Source organism: Ctenopharyngodon idella, chromosome 24 (assembly GCF_019924925.1).
Source record: "Ctenopharyngodon idella isolate HZGC_01 chromosome 24, HZGC01, whole genome shotgun sequence".
In the NCBI taxonomy this organism is placed as follows: Eukaryota; Metazoa; Chordata; class Actinopteri; order Cypriniformes; family Xenocyprididae; genus Ctenopharyngodon; species Ctenopharyngodon idella.
The window spans coordinates 17,572,714-17,592,195 of NC_067243.1; the positions used below are offsets into that span (position 1 = coordinate 17,572,714).

At 36.2% G+C, this 19,482-nt stretch overlaps 1 protein-coding gene across 1 annotated transcript; it reads left to right on the forward strand.

Annotated features, from left to right (window-relative positions):
* The first annotated feature begins 215 nt into the window (after positions 1 to 215).
* Positions 216 to 18,839, forward strand: washc4 (WASH complex subunit 4). The gene is made up of 33 exons (XM_051883831.1): positions 216 to 386; positions 897 to 1,036; positions 1,115 to 1,168; positions 1,311 to 1,376; positions 1,957 to 2,002; positions 2,836 to 2,903; positions 2,986 to 3,068; positions 3,151 to 3,193; positions 3,282 to 3,385; positions 3,527 to 3,647; positions 4,844 to 4,967; positions 5,051 to 5,178; positions 5,266 to 5,426; positions 5,554 to 5,680; positions 5,829 to 5,954; positions 7,935 to 8,042; positions 8,121 to 8,267; positions 9,156 to 9,235; positions 9,335 to 9,440; positions 9,556 to 9,672; positions 9,849 to 10,017; positions 10,268 to 10,422; positions 10,500 to 10,574; positions 10,655 to 10,759; positions 11,161 to 11,295; positions 11,378 to 11,486; positions 11,849 to 11,915; positions 12,597 to 12,683; positions 16,029 to 16,176; positions 16,262 to 16,358; positions 16,448 to 16,644; positions 16,722 to 16,818; positions 16,901 to 18,839. The coding sequence occupies exons 1-33, from the start codon at positions 326 to 328 to the stop codon at positions 16,969 to 16,971; spliced, it is 3,522 nt and encodes a 1,173-aa protein (XP_051739791.1). The 5' UTR covers positions 216 to 325; the 3' UTR covers positions 16,972 to 18,839.
* The last annotated feature ends 643 nt before the right edge of the window (positions 18,840 to 19,482 follow it).

Below are 19,482 nucleotides of genomic sequence, written 5' to 3' on the forward strand. Positions count from 1 at the left end.
CAAAATCACGCCTTTTCATTACCATTCTCCTCCCAAAAACTGTCCTCAGAACATAACTCAAAAGTTAATATGTATAAAAAAAAATATTACAATATTGAAATATATGAAACAATACAAAACGTAAATGTTTGGACATCCCGTCATTTTCTACGTGCTTTTATTATGGATTTCACCCAGACGCGCAGACCGGAAGTTTGCTTCACTGTGCGAATCATGTGACTCCCAACACAGCCCCTCCCCTCTCTGACACTGTGCAGTAAACCCCCAAACAGACTGACCTAATGGCAGCTCTCTGAAAACACCAGTCTGTTTCGTTTCTATCAGGATGGCTGTGGATTCATTATCTCCTGATTGGGAGTTTGACCGCTTTGATGATGGATCACAAAGTAAGTAACGCGCCTGTGGATGATATTGGCAGTGTGTAAAAAGCTGTAAAAGCTGTATAGAGCCTACAGCTAGCTGAGTAATGTTAGCCAGCTGTCAGATGACCAGGGAAAGTGGCCAAGTTTAGGCACTCTGATTTGGTTAATGTGTGTGGACTTTATTGATTTAACAAAAATTTTGATAAGGAATACTTTCGCTTTCATTTGGAAGTGTCTCTACATCATTGTATTTGAGGAGTGGGTTTCTTTTAATGCAAAAATAGGTCATTAATTTAATTAGCTTGTGAATTCAGTGCTGAGAATTTTAACTTGTTTTTATTCTCTTGATATTATTACATTTAAGTTATGATTAAGTTTATATATATATATATATATATATATATATATATATATATATATATATATATATATATGCATATGCATATGCATATGTGTGTACTTAAAATTTCCTGTCACCCAAATAAGGAAGCTTTTATTGCTGCTTTTTATTGCATTTGGTTCCTTCCTGTGCAGAAATTCACACAGAAGTGCAAGTTAAAAACTATGAGAAGTTTTTAGAGGAGTATACCGCTCAGCTCCAAGGTATTGAAGAAGCGCTAGACGACTCTGTTGGAGATGTATGGGACTTCACTCTGGATCCCATTGCTTTGAAGGTAATTTATTACATCTTCATACCAGTGATTATTTCTTGTTGAATTACATGTATTTAACATCACTCTCTTCCACACCAGCTCCTGCCGTATGAACAGTCCTCACTGTTGGAGCTCATCAAGACAGAAAATAAGGTCAGTAAATCCTTGGTTCAAGTTTGAACAATTTGTCTGTTTAGATGCTGCAGTTTACATGTGATGGCCTCTGCAAATACTGAAGTGATATTAGTGTGTTATGAGTTTACCTTTTGCTTTTCTCTCTCTCTCTCTTCACCAGGTGCTTAATAAAGTCATCACAGTGTATGCAGCTCTTTGCTGTGAGGTTAAAAAGCTGAAATATGAGGTACGTTGGAGACTGCAGTAAACATGGAAATAATACAAGAACATAAAAGAAGGATGCATTAAATTTAGCAAAAGACGTAAAGACATTTAAAAATGCTACGATTTATACTTCAGTAACATAGAAAGTTCAATAGAACTGTATGTATCCTGAAAAAATGGATCAGTTTCCACAAAAATATGAAGCAGCACAACTGCTTTCAGCATTGATATAATAAGAAATGTTTCTTGAGCAGCAAATCAGCATATTAGAATGATTTCTGAAGGATCATGTGACACTGAAGACTGGAGTAATGATGCTGTAAATTCAGCTTTGATCACAGGAATAAATTACACTTTAAAAATATTTAAATAGAAAACAAGTATTTTAAACTGTAATAATATTTCAAAATACTGCTGTTTTTACTTCATTTTTGATCAAATAAATTGCAGCCTTGGTGGTGAGCATAAGAGATTTATTTTAAAAAAAATGTAAAAAATCATACCGACACCAAACTTTTGAACAGATTTCAATAAAGTCAATTAATTTGATGTAAATTGAGCAAAATTGTTAATGTTTTTGTGCTATTTTTGTCTACTTATAGGCTGAAACCAAGTTCTACAATGGATTGTTGTATTATGGTGAAGGAGGTAACAAAATTGTTTTGGTTTTGCTGTTCTTTTTTCTGCTTGTCTGCATGAGAATCTTTTAAATTCAACATTATTCCCATTTTAGTTCTATAAGCATATTTCTGAGTGGATATTAAACAGGAACTGATTTTATCCAACTAGAATTGAATGCTATTTATGTTCGACTTTGTCATTCGATTTTAATTTTACGGAGTGTCTATTTGCACTAAGTGCAAATAGTGTCACTTGTTGGCAAATGCTATTTACACTAGCTCCGCCCACCAATGTCTGGTTGGGCCACTTAAGTTTTAAAAAAGACGCACAAAATTCAACAAGTCTTCAGTGGTGCAGCAGTAGTGAGTGAGGCTCGCAGACCTGGCTTTTAACGCGATCGACGCGGGTTCGAATCCGCCTTTTGCTGAGCTCGCATTTATTTTCAATAAAAATGAAAATAATGTTCTAAAAGTGGAAATAAACTGTGAACGAGTGTTTAATAATATTAAAAGCGGTTATTGGGTAGGGTTAGAGGAAGGTGTAGGGTTTTTATTCTTCCAGTAAGGCAGCATCCATTTAATAATTTCAATAAATATAATAATTTACACTATGATACTGTATTATTGCATCCTGTTAATGTACAAAAATACTAAGGTGCAAATAGTATCTGCCAATATAAAGTAAGAATATGCTGCTATTGTCACTTAGTTTAAATAGAATATATTGCTATTTTCACTTAGTGTAAATAGCATCTATCACTTTAATTTTATTGAACTAACCTGTACCTTTTTAATAATAATTAAAAAAAAGTATTGCATGACTTTATTTGAGTTTTATGACTCCATTTTGTTGGATTGCAGTGTCAGACACTAGTGTGGTGGAGGGAGAGTCTCAGATTCAGATGGGCCGCTTCATTTCCTTCCTACAGGTTTGACATTATGATTTTTTTGCTTTCTAAAGAAATTACTGAGCCCTAAACACTTTGATTTCTTTTGGCTTTTATGTAACAGGAGCTGTCTTGCTTTGTGTCGCGCTGCTTTGAGGTGGTGGTCAACATGGTTCACCAGCTGGCTGCTTTGTACAACAGCAGCAAGTGAGAAATGTAAAATATTCACATGTTATGTAGTGTTACTTGAATGCTGTGTTGCTGAATTATTTGTTTTTTTACATCTCAGGGGTGCAACAAAAATCATTGAGTCCACAGGTGTACACTTTCAGGTACTTTTCCTTTTCTCTGTCGTCTTCATGTGGTTCTGCACTGATACCTGACGTGTTGTATTGAAGCTTTCTCTTTGTCTACAATCAGACAGTGTACGAACATCTGGGAGAACTTCTGGTGGTCCTCATCACCCTGGATGAGATCATGGAGAACCACGCCACACTGAGGGAACACTGGAAGATGTACAAAAGGTAGAGTGGGACCATTTAGATGTTGAATGAATGCGAATGAACTGAAGACAAAATGAAGGCATTTATGAAATGTGTTTATTTCAAATTGGGGTTCTCGATGAAGAGATTTTCTGATCGCAATGCCTGTGTTGTTTTCTGAAGGTTACTGAAATCTGTCCATCACAACCCGGCTAAGTTTGCCATTCCAGAGGAGAAACTGAAGCCCTTTGAGAAGCTCTTACTGAAGCTGGAGGGGCAGCTGTTGGACAGCATGATCTTTCAGGTCGACACCGTTCAGTTTTTTTGCATATTAAAATAAAACCTGTAGCTGTAGTTTGCTTTTTTTTTTTTGCCAATAATTTTGTCAGATAAACACCTTAACTAAGCTTAGTGTTTTGTTCTTCCCAATATAACATACTCCTCATATTTTGATGGCCTTTAAAAACAAATATGCCCTCAGGACATCACTTTTGTGTGTGTGTGTGTGTGTGAGTTTGTGTTTGTTACGTTAAATTTATGTTAATATACAAGAAAAAAAGAAATTATTTGAAATAATTTTTTAGTGCACTTTATTATATGTGTTGGGTGTATATATATATATATATATATATATATATATAATATAAAATATAATATAAAATGTATATATATTGACAGCACTACCATTTCTACTTCAGTAAAGTGTACATTCAGTAAGAAACATTGCGAATAAAAAATAATATAATAAATTAATATATATTAGTGCTGTCAAATCGATTAATTGCAATTAATCGCATCTAACATAAAAGTTTGTAAATATAGTGTGTGTGTGTATACACACACACAACAAACTTTTGTTAGACGCGATTAATCGTGATTAATCGATTTTACAGCACTAGCATTTCTTCTTCAGTAAAGAAGCATTGCAAATAAAAAATATAATTAATTAATATATATTAGTGCTGTCAAATCGATTAATCGCAATTAATCGCATCTAACAAAAGTGTAAATCTGTGTGTGTGTGTGTGTGTATATATATGTGTATATATCAAACTTTTGTTAGATGCAATTAATCAATTTTACAGCACTAGCATTTCTACTTCAGTAAAGAAACATTGTGAATAAAAAATAATATAATAAATTAATATATATTAGTGCTGTCAAATCGATTAATCACAATTAATCGCATCTAACAAAAGTTTCTAAATATATCTGTGTGTGTGTGTGTGTATATATATATAATATACACACACACACACACACACACACACATACAAACACATATAACAAACTTTTATGTTAGATGCGATTAATCCCGATTAATCGATTTTACAAGTATTATCAACTTATGTTTATCACAAACCTTACTTTACTCATAAATTGAAAAACCCCATTGGAAAATCTCGAGGGAACCACCGGTGAATGAGTCTTCCGGGTTTTGACGTCATCCCTGCACCCCTCTATATTGGTTACTAAGTGTTTTTTTCTGTTTTCATGCAGGCTTGTGTGGAGCAGAGGTTTGATAACCCGGGAGAAGGCGTATCGGTCTCTAAAAACAGTGCCTTTGCAGAGGAGTTTGCGTACAATATCAGAACCATTTTTACCAACGTCGAGTCAAAGCTTGGTTTGTATTTGATTTGAATTCCTAATAGCATTAATGAGACTTCTCAGCTCTAGACAACTGACAACAATCCATGTGACTTGCAGGTGAGCCATCAGAGATCGACCAGCGAGATAAGTATACGGGCGTATGTGGCCTCTTTGTGCTACACTTCCATATCTTTAGGGCTGTGGACAAGAAGTTCTACAAATCCCTGCTAGATGTGTGTAAAAAGGTGAGTACACTAACTAGTGGGAATTATGCATGTGTAGATCTGCTCTTTCAGTCATTATCAAAACTATTTCCCTTCTCTCTCCTCCAGGTCCCTGCAGTCACATTAGCAGCTAATATAATCTGGTTTCCAGACACATTTCTGATAAACAAAGTCCCTGCGGCAGCTAAACTACTGGACAAGAAGAGCATCCAGAGCATCCGCAGCAGCAGAGACGCATTCCTGCAGCAGAAGGCACAGACACTAATGAAGTAAGACATATTAATAAACGCCTCAACAATTCTTGGAACGATTCATTAGTGCTCAGTGTATTTTATGCCATTTATAAAGATATAATTTAGGGTTCCTTATATTGACTGAATATGTTGCTGTGTGCAGGGACATGCAGTCCTACTACATATTTGTGACATCCTGGATGATGAAGATGGAGTCAATATTATCGAAAGAACCGAAACCAGACAAACTGTCTGAAGACTTGAGCAACAGGTGTAATACCTTTGTGCAGGTAGAGATTGAAGTTTTCTTCTTCTTCTTCTGTTATTTTTGGGATTAAAAATGATATTTATATAGTTGGAAAATCATAACCTTTGGAATTGCATTACATTTCAAGTGCGGTGACGGTTTTACAATCAGATGTGTCTGTGTTTCAACAGGGAATCCTGTACGCTTACAGCATCAGCACCATCATCAAGACCACTATGAATATGTACACGTCCATGCAGCGGCCCATGACCAAGACCTCGGTGAAGGCCCTGTGCCGATTGGTGGAGCTGTTAAAAGTGAGTTAATGAGTCATATCAATATTTTCAACAGCAAATAATTTTAACATGTTTTAGGAACATTTTATTTTCATATGCGAGAGGTGTTTATTATATACCGGCTGTACTTCATTGTAGTGTGCACAATAATTTACACACTAATAGTGTATTTGTTATAGTGCTTACAGTTTAAACACTAATATTGTGTACTACAAATGTAGTACATTAGTTGTAGTGTGCACAATAATTTGGACTGTTTTGACTGTAGTAGTGGTGTTCACTACGTATCTTATATATTGGTTGTGTGAAAAAAATGTCAACATTAATAGTAGTGTGCACTATAAATCTACTATATTGTAGTATGCACAGTAATTTACACAATAATAGTAGTCTGCATTACAAATTTAGAGCATTATTTGTAGTGCTCTTAGTTTTAACACTGATACTGTGCACTACAAATGTAGTACATTACTTGTAGTGTGCACAATAATTTGGAAACTAATAATGATATACACTACAAATCTAGTACATCATTTTACATTAATAGCAGTGTTCACTACATATCAAGTATGATGGTTGTAGTGTGCTCAAAGATGTCAACATTAATAGTAGTGTGCACTATAAATCTAGTACATTGTAGTGTGCACAATAATAGTAGTCTGCACTACAAATTTAGTGCATTATTTGTAGTGCTCATCGTTTTAACACTGATTGCACACTACAAATGTAGTACATTACTTGTAGTGTGCACAATAATTAGGAAACTAATGATATTCACTACAAATTTAGTACACTTTCACACATTAGTAGTAGTGTTCACTACATATCTAGTATAATGGTTGTAGTGTGCACAAAAATGTCAACATTAATAGTAGTCTGCACTATAAATCTAGTACATTGTAGTGTGCACAGTAATTTAGACAATAATAGTAGTCTGCACTACAAATTTAAAGCATTATTTGCAGTACAAATGAAGTACATTACATGTAGTGTGCACAATAATTTGGTAACTAATAATGATATTCACTACAAATCTAGTGCATCATTAGTATGTAATTTTACCAATTAATGGTAGTGTTCACTACATATCTAGTATGTTGGTTGTAGTGTGCATAAAATATCAACACTAATAGTAGTATGCACTATAAATCTAGTACATTGTAGTGTGCACAATAATTTAGACACTAATAGTAGTCTGCACTACAAATTTAGAGCATTATTTGTAGTATTTACTGTTTTAACACTGATATTGCATACTACAAATGTAGTACATTACTTGTAGTGTGCACTGTGCACAATAATTTGGAAATTAGTAACGATATGAACTACAAATCTAGTATATCATTTCACATTAATAGTAGTGTTTACTACATATCTAGTATGATGGTTGTAGTGTACACAAAAACGTCAACGTTAATAGTAGTGTGCACTATAAATCTAGTACATTGTAGTGTGCACAATAATTTAGACACTAATAATAGTCTGCACTACAAATTTAGAGCATTACTTGTAGTGCTAACAGTTTCAGTGCTAATGGTGTGCTCTAAAAATTAGTGTATTGTAGTGTGCACAATCATTTGGAAACTAATAATATGCACTACAAATTTAGAGCATAATTTTAGTTTACACATTGATAGTAGTGTTTACTACATATCTAGTATGATTGTTGTAGTGTGCTCAAAAATGTCAACACTAATAGTAGTGTGCACTATAAATCTAGTACATTGTAATATGAGTCATGCAGACTGTATTAGTAATGTACAGGCTGTCCTAGGTACCTAGTGTACACTAGGTAGTATGCACACGTTTTACTGTTCAGTGATAGGCATTGCGTACTAGTTCTAGTGTTCTTGTTCCTTAGGCTGTGTGCGCTAGGCAGTGTCCACCATAAATCAAGTACTCTAGTTTTAGGGTGCATTACAGATCTGCTACACTATGTTGTTTGTATTCTCTAGGTTATGTGAAGTGCACAGTGTTTATATGAGTGTTTGTCATGCACAGGCTGTGGAGCATACATTCCACCGGCGCTCACTGGTTGTAGCAGATTCTGTGTCTCACATCACGCAGCAGCTGCAGTCTCAGGCTCTGGCCTCCATCTCTACTGCTAAGGTAAAAAAGCACAACCATTTCACATACACCAGCTCTATAGACCAGATATTCTAATGATTGTTTGTCGTCCTCATTCAGAAACGAGTGATCTCTGATAAGAAGTACAGTGAGCAGAGGCTGGATGTGCTGTCTGCTCTGGTTCTGGCTGAGAACACTCTGAATGGGCCCAGCACCAAAGAGAGGAGACTGATAGTGTCTCTGGCTCTCAGTGTTGGCACTCAGATGGTGAGTATAAATACACTGAGTGCTTTTGATCAAATTAATGGCCAATTTGTGACATTTGCATATAAACTATTAAAACAAATGTTGTTCGGAAGCCTCCAACACTTTGAACAAGTTACTTCTAGTCTGTTTGACTTTTTTATGTCACAAAATGCCCATGGAGTTTTTTTCAATAATAAAATTATTTAATTTTTTACTTATTTATTTTTATTATTTTATTCTTTGTTTTGTTGTTTGTTTGTTCGTTTTTTGTGTTTTGTTTGTTGTTCGGTTTTTTGTGTTTTTATGTTTTGATTGTTTGACGTTCATTGTTTTTTGTTTGTTCATTGTTTTTTGTTCGTTTTTTATTATATGTTTTGTTTTTATGTTTTGTTTGTTTTTGTGTGATCGTTGTTTTTAGTTTTGTTTTATATTTTGTTTTGTTGTTTGATCTTTGTTGTTTTTGTTTTGTTTGTTCATTGTTTTTTTGATGTTCGTTTTTTATTTTATGTTTTGTTGTTCGTTGTTGTTCGTTTTGTTTGATGTTTTGTTTATTTGATATTCGTTGTTTTTTGTTTTGTTCATTGTTTTTTATGTTTGTTTTTTTATTTTATGTTCTGTTGTTTTGTTTTGTTTGTTTGATGTTTGTGTGTGTGATGTTCGTTGTTTTTTTTTATTTTTTTTTGTTTTTGTTTGATGTTTGTTGTTTTTGTTTTATATTTTGTTTTTGTTTTGTTTGTTTGTTCATTGTTTTTTGTTTTGTTTGTTTGATGTTTGTTGTTTTTTGGTTTGGTTTGTGTGATGTTCATTGTTTTTTGTTTTGTTTGTATGATGTTCATTTGTTTTTTTTGGTTTTATTTTTTGGTTATGTTTGTTTTTTGATATTGTATTTTTGTTTTGTTTTTTGCACAGAAAACCTTTAAGGATGAGGAGCTCCTGCCTTTACAGCTTGTACTGAAAAAGCTGGACTTAATCAGTGAACTTAGAGAGCGGTGAGCCCTGAATTTGTTCAACTAGTTATGATTAGCAATAGCCGATTCTGAGTCTGTGGCTGTGCTGTAAGTGCATGATGGGATATCCTCTCTCCTCAGAGTCAAAGTGCAATGCGACTGCAGTTTTCTGTACTGGCATCGAACCATCTTCCCCATCTACCTGGATGACGTGTACGAAAACGCAGTGGATGCGGCCAGAATTCATGTAAAACGCATAGCACCTTTCGCATCTTTCCTTAATACTCACTTAAGTTTTTTTTTTTTTTTTTTTTGTGAAATCATTTTCTATATGTATTTAAATATGCATATATTTTCTCTAGTACATGTTTAGTGCGCTCAGAGATTGTGTGCCCACCATGTTGCACGCCAAACACATGGAGTCATGTGATCAGCTGCTGGAGTGTTATGACTCTGAGATCATGGAAATCCTCAATGAGGTAAGCGGAGTGCTGAATGCATGTTTTTTGTAGTGTCAGAAAAGATGATGAGCTGTTACAAGTGATCCATTTTGGGAAACTGGCATGATCAACCACCTATTTTGGAGTGGAATCTGGGTTGGGGCAGACTATAATTTCTTACAGTAGTAATTTTGCAAAATTTTTCTCAACTTTAGCACCTGCTAGACAAGCTGTGTAAGGAGATTGAGAAGGACCTGCGCTTGTCTGTGCACACACACCTCAAACTGGATGACCGAAATCCTTTCAAAGTGGGCATGAAGGATCTGGCGCACTTTTTCTCTCTCAAGCCCATTCGCTTCTTCAATCGCTTCATCGACATCAAAGGTAGGGCATGAAAGACTGAATGCATGAGTTACACTAAACAGTTTACATAATGAGTACTTTAAAGGGAACATATTCTACTTGTTTGTCTTTTGTCCCTGAAATTTGCTTATAATGTCAAAAAACCTTTATTTTACTAATGTTTGTATTTACATGACTATTTTATTTTTGTGATGTAATAACCTTGGGGTTTATCTCTGCCTTCTAAGCAAGATGTGTGAGATATTAAGATCAAATCCTCTGTTCCCTGCAGCCTATGTGACTCACTATCTAGACAAGACATTTTACAACTTGACGACTGTGGCTCTTCATGACTGGGCCACGTACAGTGAGATGAGGAATCTCGCCACACAGCGCTATGGGTTGGTCATGACTGAGGCCCATCTCCCCAGCCAAACTCTGGAACAGGTATGTACCTCACTCAACAGATCAGCTCAATAATGATATATTACATCCAGCCTCACTTCACTGTTGGTGTCTTCTAGGGACTGGATGTCCTTGAGATCATGAGGAACATTCATGTCTTCGTCTCCCGCTACCTCTACAACCTGAACAACCAGGCAAGTCTTTACCTCTGAAGTTATTGGTCTACAAATGTACTTGATGTGTTTGTGTAAAACATGTTCTCCATTGTGTGTAGATCTTCATTGAGAGGACCAGCAACAACAAGCACTTAAATACTATTAACATCCGCCACATTGCCAACTCCATTCGCACTCATGGAACCGGTATCATGAACACAACGGTATGTATGCTATAAATATGCGGGGTTTCGATATTGCTTTTGAACCCACGCTTGCTTTTCAAATTCACGTTCAAGCGCAGTACCGCATCAAGCCTAACCATGTCCCTTTAGGGGCTCCGTAGAATGTGTTATTCATTTTCCGTGAAACTTCTAAACAGAGACAGCAAACTAATGAAGATGGAGAATGAGAGCTCCAACTCTCAGGACTGGTGTTCTCAGCACTGTCAAAATAAAAGTCCAGAACACTGTCAAAATAAAAGTCCAGAAAACTGTCAAAATAAAAGTCTGTTTCCGACACACATGCCAAACATAAAAACGGCCTATGCCGAAAATTTAAAAAAATGCTAAATATCGGCCTTGGCGAAATATCGGTCGACCACTAATATTGATGGTGTCTGCAGGTGAACTTCACGTATCAGTTCCTCCGCAAGAAGTTCTACATTTTCAGTCAGTTCATGTATGACGAGCACATCAAATCCAGACTCATCAAAGACATCCGCTTCTTCAGGGAAACCAAGGATCAGACCGACCAAAAGGTATGTTGGTCTCCATTTTCATGTCGTTATTTTGTGAAGCAATGTCATTTTCTGAAGACGTGTTTGTTTCTGCTGTATGAAGTACCCCTTTGAGCGAGCAGAGAAGTTCAACCGTGGCATCAGGAAGTTGGGTCTTACTCCTGATGGTCAGAGCTACCTGGATCAGTTCAGACAGCTCATCAGTCAGATCGGTAAACTTTGACTAAAGGTTTTTAAACACATTTGGAAACTCTTTCCTTTTGTAGTGTTCTCAACATCATGAGGTGCATGCTGGGATTTCTTTCTTCTGTTGAACACAAAAGATATTTTAAAGAATGTTGACGGTAGCCATTGACTTCTATGGTAGGAAAAAAATACTATGGAAGTCAAATTTTTGGTTACCAACATTCTTCAAAATATGTTCAACCGAAGAAACTAACTCATACAGGTTTGGAACAACATAAGGGCGAGTAAATGATGATAGAATTGTCATTTTTGGGTGAGTTATCCCTTTAAGCAATCTGAAGGTTTTTATTATTATTGAGGTTTCTTTAATTCCCTCTCTTTCTTCCAGGCAATGCGATGGGCTATGTGCGCATGATTCGGTCAGGAGGGCTGCACTGCTGCAGTAGCGCTATTAGGTAGAGCATCACTTTCTACTACTACAATAAACTGTAAAAAAAGATGGACGATGTGTCTCTACTTCCTTCCGCTGTAGAAAAATGAAGCCAAAATATCCCAGAAACGGTCGTTGCCGATTACGTCATTCGGAGCCAGAGTCTGCGCAGTAGTGAACGTGAGGTGAAGCCGCGGTATCAAGGTCCCGCCCTACTCCCACTCCCACAGACTCATTCGCAAGCACAGCTGTCAATCATGACGTTACACCATATTTTTATAGCATCAAATAACCAAACTTATTGGAAAAACAAACACTTGAACATACATCTGGATGATAAGAACTACCATCTTCAGAAAAAAATTTTTTTTTGAAGCATAATTGGATTTTTTAGTTTGCGTCCAATTCGATTACATGAAGAGGTTTATTACCTATATCAGCCAGCCACAAGGGGGCAATCAAAATGTTTTGGCTTCACTTTTCAGGACGTGCGGCAAACTTGACTACTACACACACAGGTTATTTGACTGAGACATTCAGATTACAGTTATTAAACTGACTAATAGATTAATACTAGATAAAGTCATCTCGCATAAAACTCAGAGATAAAACAGACGCACATTGTATGAACATTATAAAATATTCCTACAGAAGTCCCCTAAGATAGAGATATTTAGCAAGGTATTCACACTGAAATGTGTTCCAGGTTTGTTCCTGATCTAGAGGACATTGTGAACTTTGAGGAGCTTGTGAAAGAGGAAGGCCTTTCTGAAGAGACGCAGAAGGCTGCCAGGTACTGTAGATCATAACTCACTCAATCACCATCTCTGCCACCAGCCAGATTGTACACAACATGGGAACTTATTATATGAAATTAATAGGGATGCACCAATACCGATACTAGTATCGGTATCGGCCCGATACCAAGCTCGTGTACTTGTACTCGTACTCGTAAAAATACCCACGATACCAAAAACCGATACCTCACGTGACGTAACTGACAGAATTTTCCGTGCACAGAGACACCGGCGGCAGCAGCAGAAACAATGTCAGCCTCAAGGGAGTGGAAATACTTCAAATTAATGATGACAACACACACATTGCGAACTGCATGCTTTGAAGGTTATTGGACACTGAAATTTTTGTTCTTTAAGTTTGTGACAAGCACATAAAAATTATTTCTTTCTTCATTAGAGTAATAATAAAGAAGCTGACCTACATTCATTAGTCTCACTGTGTTGTGCTTGGAAAACTGCAACATCACCAAAAAAAAAAAAAAAAAAAAAGAGAGAGAGAAATTAATAAATGTATAGGTATAGGCATCGGTATGGGTATCGGCGAGTACTAAAAAAAAGTATCCCTAGAAATTAATAATAAATAAATTAATAAATAAATAAAACGTAACAAGAATGAAAAAATACTAAAACAATAATAATAATGCTACTACTAATACTACTAGCAATAATAAATTAGTAATTAATAATAATTGATATAACAAGAATAATAAACACAACAACAACAATATTAATAATAACATAATAATAATTAATAATAACAACAATATTAATAAAACATACCAATAATAACAACAATAATACAGTGGGTACGGAAAGTATTCAGACCCCCTTAAATTTTTCACTCTTTGTTATATTGCAGCCATTTGCTAAAATCATTTAAGTTCATTTTTTTTCCTCATTAATGTACACACAGCACCCCATATTGACAGAAAAACACAGAATTGTTGACATTTTTGCAGATTTATTAAAAAAGAAAAACTGAAATATCACATGGTCCTAAGTATTCAGACCCTTTGCTGTGACACTCATATATTTAACTCAGGTGCTGTCCATTTCTTCTGATCATCCTTGAGATGGTTCTACACCTTCATTTGAGTCCAGCTGTGTTTGATTATACTGATTGGACTTGATTAGGAAAGCCACACACCTGTCTATATAAGACCTTACAGCTCACAGTGCATGTCAGAGCAAATGAGAATCATGAGGTCAAAGGAACTGCCTGAAGAGCTCAGAGACAGAATTGTGGCAAGGCACAGATCTGGCCAAGGTTACAAAAAAATTTCTGCTGCACTTAAGGTTCCTAAGAGCACAGTGGCCTCCATAATCCTTAAATGGAAGACGTTTGGGACGACCAGAACCCTTCCTAGAGCTGGCCCTCCGGCCAAACTGAGCTATCGGGGGAGAAGAGCCTTGGTGAGAGAGGTAAAGAAGAACCCAAAGATCACTGTGGCTGAGCTCCAGAGATGCAGTCGGGAGATGGGATAAAGTTGTAGAAAGTCAACCATTACTGCAGCCCTCCACCAGTCGGGGCTTTATGGTAGAGTGGCCCGACGAAAGCCTCTCCTCAGTGCAAGACACATGAAAGCCCGCGTGGAGGACTCCAAGATGATGAGAAATAAGATTCTCTGGTCTGAGACCAAGATAGAACTTTTTGGCCTTAATTCTAAGCGGTATGTGTGGAGAAAACCAGGCACTGCTCATCACCTGTCCAATACAGTCCCAACAGTGAAGCATGGTGGTGGCAGCATCATGCTGTGGGGGTGTTTTTCAGCTGCAGGGACAGGACGACTGGTTGCAATCGAGGGAAAGATGAATGCGGCCAAGTACAGGGATATCCTGGACGAAAACCTTCTCCAGAGTGCTCGGGACCTCAGACTGGGCCGAAGGTTTACCTTCCAACAAGACAATGACCCTAAGCACACAGCTAAAATAACGAAGGAGTGGCTTCACAACAACTCTGTGACTGTTCTTGAATGGCCCAGCCAGAGCCCTGACTTAAACTCAATTGAGCATCTCTGGAGAGACCTAAAAATGGCTGTCCACCAATGTTTACCATCCAACCTGACAGAACTGGAGAGAATCTGCAAGGAGGAATGGCAGAGGATCCCCAAATCCAGGTGTGAAAAACTTGTTGCATCTTTCCCAAAAAGACTCATGGCTGTATTAGATCAAAAGGGTGCTTCTACTAAATACTGAGCAAAGGGTCTGAATACTTAGGCCCATGTGATATTTCAGTTTTTCTTTTTTAATAAATCTGCAAAAATGTCAACAATTCTGTGTTTTTCTGTCAATATGGGGTGCTGTGTGTACATTAATGAGGAAAAAAAATGAACTTAAATGATTTTAGCAAATGGCTGCAATATAACAAAGAGTGAAAAATTTAAGGGGGTCTGAATACTTTCCATACCCACTGTATGTATATAATTATTATTGTTAGTTTAGTATTTATTAGTTATTATTAATTAATACATACTAAAACATTATTATTAATAATAATGTTAATATAATAAATTTTAATATAAATAGTATTAAAAATATAAAATACTTATTAAATAACAAAACAACAATAATGAATAAATACTAAAAATACTAATTGCTGAAATATAATGATGATAAATAATTACATTAACATTAATAATAATAATAATAATAATAATAATAATAATAATAATAATAAAAAACATCAATAATAACAATAAACAATTAGTATTATTATTGTTTTCATATTTATTGGTTATATTAATAATAACAATCATTATAATACATAATTATTTTATAAATAATAAGGGTATGTTTACACGACAACGATGTACTAAAAATGGAAAAGTTTTTCCTTTGAATTTTACAGACGACAACATTGTCAAAACTATCCCCGTTCACACGGATCCGCGAAAATGCCCGAAAACGCTGTAATATTCATGCCAGGCCAGTAGTTGGTGATGTCACTTTGTAAAGAAACCCTAAACGCCTTTAGACTGAACACGTAATACACATTCACATAACGTCACCGTTTTCACAAATTCACGTTTTTGTAGTTTACACAGAGACAATAACGTTATCGCTTTCAAAAACGTACACTTTAAAACCTGTTTTCAAAAGTTTGCGTTTTCAGGCCCCCAATAGTTGTGCAAATGAAAGGCCAAAACGCTTAAAAAGTTCTCAGTTTTTAGTTGAAAATGGTGTTGTGTTAATGGCCCCTCAATCATAAACATGACTGATAATTAAACATACCAATTATAATAAGTCAGAAATTAGTAAATTATCAATTTCTAAAATAATAATAATAATAATGGTCAAAACATGCCAATAATAATATATATACATATTTTTTTTTATTTCAGCCAACTGGATTGTGTGCTTAGCGACCTGACTAGCAACTCAGCCGAAGGAACTGAGTACTTCAAGATGCTGGTGGGGGTTTTCGCTCCAGAGTTTCGCAGCATTAAGAACATGCACTTGAGGAACTTCTACATGATTGTTCCTCCTCTGGTGGGTCTTCAGATCTCAGATGTGGCAATCTCTTGCTAATTGCATCATCTCTTGCATTGACGTTCATCTCTCTTCTCCGTCTCAGACTGTAAATTTCGTGGAACACTCCATCGGCTGCAAAGAAAAACTAAACAAAAAGAACAAAGTGGGAGCTGCGTTTACAGACGATGGTTTCGCCATGGGTACGTGTTCAATACGGTTACAAACGTCAATGGTATTTTACGTTTATTCGATGAACAATATATTCAAGTACCTTTCCCATGTTTTCCAGGTGTCGCCTACATCCTGAAGCTTCTAGACCAGTATCAGGAGTTTGACTCCCTCCATTGGTTTCAGGCTGTGAGGGAAAAGTACGTGAAGGAAATGAATGCGGTGGTGAAGGAGCAGAACGTTCAGTCCACCAGCCAAGATGAGAAGCTCATGCAGACCATGAACCTGACCCAGAAGAGACTGGACATATATCTGCAGGTGTGTGAGCATCTTCACACTCTTCAACAATGATGGCCAATTGCTTTGTTTATTCACAATATTCTCTCCATTTGTAGGAGTTCGAGCTGCTTTATTTCTCTCTGAGCAGCGCTCGGATCTTCTTCAGGGCTGATAAAACAGCAGCCGAGGAGACCCAGGAGAAGAAGGACAGAGGTTGGTTGATGGATCCATGATCTCTAGAACATCTTATGGTGACTTTTTGTACCACAGACACTTATTTAAGCTCTCTTTTCAGAGGAAGTTGGCAAAACTGCTCCTGGTTCCTCAACGATTGAGGGTTCTCCTGGGGAACTAAGCGGCAAGTGAAACTACGAAGCAGCTTGAATGATATAAATCATGGAGGTTATAAACATTGATCCTCCAGCCACTATACTTCTGTTGGAGTCTGTACAGCATCTTAAACTCATTTTGGCATTACGCCACCTGCACTCATTAGACTGGAACTGACTGTGGATTTGGACCAACGATTTGGTTTTAGACCATTATTGTTTTATATATCTACAATGACATGTTCAACCGCTGTTTTGCAAGCATTATGTTTTCAATAATGACGTGCTCATGTAAATTTGAGAAATGTGATTGGTAGATGAGGTTAGTTCACCCAAAAATGCAAATTCTGTCATTAATTACTCACCCTCATGTCGTTCCACACCCGTAAGACCTTCGTTCATCTTCAGAACACAAATTAAGATATTTTTGATGACATTTAAATGCCCAGAAAGGTTCTGAAGACATTTAAACTGTTCATGTGACTACAGTGGTTCAACCTTAATGTTATGAAGCGACGAGAATACTTTTTATGCACCAAAATAACAATTTTATTCAACAATATCTAGTGTTGGGCGATTTCAAAACACCGCTTCATGAAGCTTCGAAGCTTTACAAATCTTTTGTTTCGAATCAGTGGTTCGGAGCGTGAAAGTCACGTGATTTCAGTAAACGAGTCTTCGTTATGTCATAAATGTTTTGAAAATTTCAATGGTTCATGTGACTTTGGCAGTTTGATACACGCTCCGAACCACTGATTCGAAACAAAAGATTTGTGAAGCTTCATGAAGCAGTTTTTTGAAATCGGCACTGAAGCCGAAAAATTGTAGAACAGGAAAGCGCTGCACTGTCTCTACAACGTAAACAGCGTAGGAGACTGACAGGGAAGAGAAGAAATTGTTGAATAGTCGTTATATTCTCGTTGGTTAATAAAATTAAGGTTGAACCACTGTAGTCACATGTACTATTTTAACAATGTCTTTACTACCTTTCTGAGCCTTGAAAGTGATAATTAAATTTTGGTCTATGGAGGAGTCAGAGAGATCAGATTTCACTAAAAATTTCTCCATTTGTGTTCTGAAGATGAATGAAGGTCTTACAAGTGTGGAATGATGTGAGGGTGAGTAATTAATGACAGAATTTGCATTTTTGGGTGAACTAACCCTTTAACATCCTCTTGAATATTAGGCACAAGTAATTTTTTATGATAAAAGATGTCAAAGAACTGAATAATGAATGTTACAGATTAGTTCACCCAAAACTAAAAATTCTGTTATCATTTATTCACCCTCATGTCATTTCAAATCCGCATTACTTTTATTGTTTTTCATCAATACAATGGAAGGCAATGGGGACCAATATGGTTATTTTGGACCCCATTTACTTTCATTATATGGACAAAAACGGTCCCACAAAAGAAAGATCCCGCCCTACTCAAATTCATGTAGGTTTGGAATAACACGAGAATAAATGATGACAGACCTTTCATTTTTGGTGTCATTTGAATGTTGATTTATGGAAACTAGAATGCTTTTTTCTTCTGTCAAGAGTACTAATTTACCCAAATCTTATTCAACTCCATAATTTTTGAAATGTGACTTGTATAATATAAAATGTAGCACACAAACATGTTCTGTTTAGTGTATTTGTGCTGCCTAAAATGTGTCCTGACAGTTAAAAACACATAAATTGTCCTTGAGCACTGTGATGGAGGAAATTGAATTGCACTTGCCTTAAAGCTGCTGCTGTCTTACAGTATTCATAGTGATCGACAAGCGCACTACACAGCAGTTTCTTCACATCAGTGACATTCCCTCTGATTTTTCTTGTCCATTTTGATCGTTTGTGTGTATTAACCATTAACCTCAAGGCATCTTTATTAAAAGACTTGGAAAAAAAAAGCAAAACGTCTGCTCAAGTGAAACAGGAAATGTTAGTTTTAGCCATGCATTACAGAGAGATTACACACAGCATGCTGGTACTGTAAGTGCGGTTTCACCCACACAACCCCTTCCCATACAGAGTCCAAACACTGGTTCAGGAAAGCCGTTCTGCTTTATTACAAAGAAAGGGAGCCTTAAAGGTGGTCAGAAAATACAAGATTGGTCTGTTTTTCGTACTATCGGTTTTCCCTTTCCTACGAAATGCTTCTATTCAAATAGCTGCAGCTGAAATGTGTCCACCCCCTTGGTTTTTTTCGCAATACAGATGTCCTTGGTAGGCCTTCCGTGTCGCCTTTATTCATTTAGTTGAATTGGTCTTTTAAGTGCACAGGGTAACAAACGTGATTCCCCGTCTGGCAGCTTAACATACTGTTCACTAATTTTTTTTGTCTTTTGCATTTTTGCTTCTACCACATAATGCCATTTGTTTTACCTCCTAAAAACGAGGTCAAGCATAGTTACTTCTTCCAAAATAGACGTAATGTATATATATATATAGATACATCTATCTATATATATCATATATATACACATTCATACATACATATCTTTATTCATGTGATGTCAAAAAATTAAAAAAATGTACACGTTTATTACAAAATCGTAA

Bases quoted from the DNA above. Each gene is read 5' to 3' on its own strand.
- washc4 (XM_051883831.1), top strand. From the start codon at position 326: ATGGCTGTGGATTCATTATCTCCTGATTGGGAGTTTGACCGCTTTGAT. The intron at 16,359-16,447 runs GTACGTGTTCAA...CATGTTTTCCAG, and splicing joins AGACGATGGTTTCGCCATGG to GTGTCGCCTACATCCTGAAG. The intron at 16,819-16,900 runs GTTGGTTGATGG...CTCTCTTTTCAG, and splicing joins CCAGGAGAAGAAGGACAGAG to AGGAAGTTGGCAAAACTGCT.